Below are 1,369 nucleotides of genomic sequence, written 5' to 3'. Positions count from 1 at the left end.
GAATATGCTTCATGTAAACGCATCTAGTGTTGCAAACAATCCGATCAATGTTTTTATGGTGTCTAGTAATGGGAAGATTGGATCATTCTACTGACCTGGATCTTTGTCTCTCGTTCAGCATCAATGAATGAATCTTTATTCAAGTCTCCTAGTCCAGGAGCTTGTTTTCCTCCATGCACACTTGCCTTAAAGCAGGTTTGTTAGCTTTATAGTGTGACAATATTCATAATAATATTGCAGAGTCATGTGTAGAGGAAACAGAATTGTTTAGTTTTGTCTGAGCGGTCACACAAAACAATCACTCTCTGATTCCACTCGTTACTCCAGAGTCATTAAAGGATTTGTTCAAAATGAACAAATCATTCATGATCAACACATCGCTCACATCGTCACAGAGAGATAGCCTCACTCTAAACTGAAACAGCAGAAAGTATTTTAACATTCAAGCACCTTAATAAATAAACAGCAGATATAAATTACATAGCATTTTTCAGGTAAAACATGTAAATGCATGGGCTAACTAAATTGCAATAATGCTGTTTTGTCTTGCAGAGGTTGTTCAGCTTAGTCTAGCTGATGACAAGCGTCTGAGCATCACAACAGTGACCGTCGGCCTGAGCGCTGTGCTGTCCTGTGCCATTCAGGGCACACTGAGACCGCCCATCATCTGGAAAAGGAACGGCATCATCCTCAACTTCCTAGATCTAGAGGATATAAATGTGAGTACTTCGATATCACACTATTGGACAACACCATTATGTCTGAGAATAACGATGCAGTTCGCTGAGAAGTCTTTGAACCTTTGTGACGACGTGCCCCAATAGCATTGTGTGTAATTTAAGAGGGTTTTGAAAACGACATGATTACTCACTGCTAGAGAATTAACCCCCGGTCTCCCCTGCATGAAATACTGACCGGTATTCTTATAGTTTATATAGATCTCATGAAGCACATGTTTTGGTTGTCTGACAAAAGATTCACGTATTTGAATTACTTATAAAATTTCAATCCATTTGGATTACACAGTTTAAACATAAACTAATAAACTTGATGTGATACATATTTGTCAAACATACATAAATTTAACAAACAAAAAAGCAGTTAAGATGCAGGTAAGATTTCTGTAATAGTACTTATAAATTGAATGTTTTAAATACACATTAACTAGGATTATATATTTATCATCAATCTAAATTGTTTTTATCAAATCCAAATTGGATTCAAACTTACATTTTAAACATTTTAACTCCTTTAATATTGCTTGTTTTTTACAGATCTGGGCCAATGAATAATGTACTTGTTTTCACAATGTAATTTAATTTACAATTTTTTGTTTTAAATAAAAACAAATACTGCAGATGCAAAAAAA

At 34.9% G+C, this 1,369-nt stretch overlaps 1 protein-coding gene across 1 annotated transcript in view; it reads left to right on the top strand.

Annotated features, from left to right (window-relative positions):
- Positions 1–533: 533 nt before the first annotated feature.
- LOC107576763 (follistatin-related protein 4-like) overlaps positions 534–1,369 on the top strand; it is a gene marked incomplete at its 3' end in the record, with an annotated part of 5,178 nt that continues 4,342 nt past the window's right edge. The window contains exon 1 of the mRNA XM_016262896.1: positions 534–719. Coding sequence (XP_016118382.1) covers positions 534–719 — 186 coding nt within the window. The remainder of the gene's footprint in view (positions 720–1,369) is intronic.

Source organism: Sinocyclocheilus grahami, unplaced genomic scaffold, assembly GCF_001515645.1.
Source record: "Sinocyclocheilus grahami isolate Dianchi unplaced genomic scaffold, SAMN03320097.WGS_v1.1 scaffold4303.1, whole genome shotgun sequence".
Classification (NCBI taxonomy): domain Eukaryota; kingdom Metazoa; phylum Chordata; class Actinopteri; order Cypriniformes; family Cyprinidae; genus Sinocyclocheilus; species Sinocyclocheilus grahami.
This window is presented reverse-complemented; position numbering and strand designations above follow the sequence as displayed.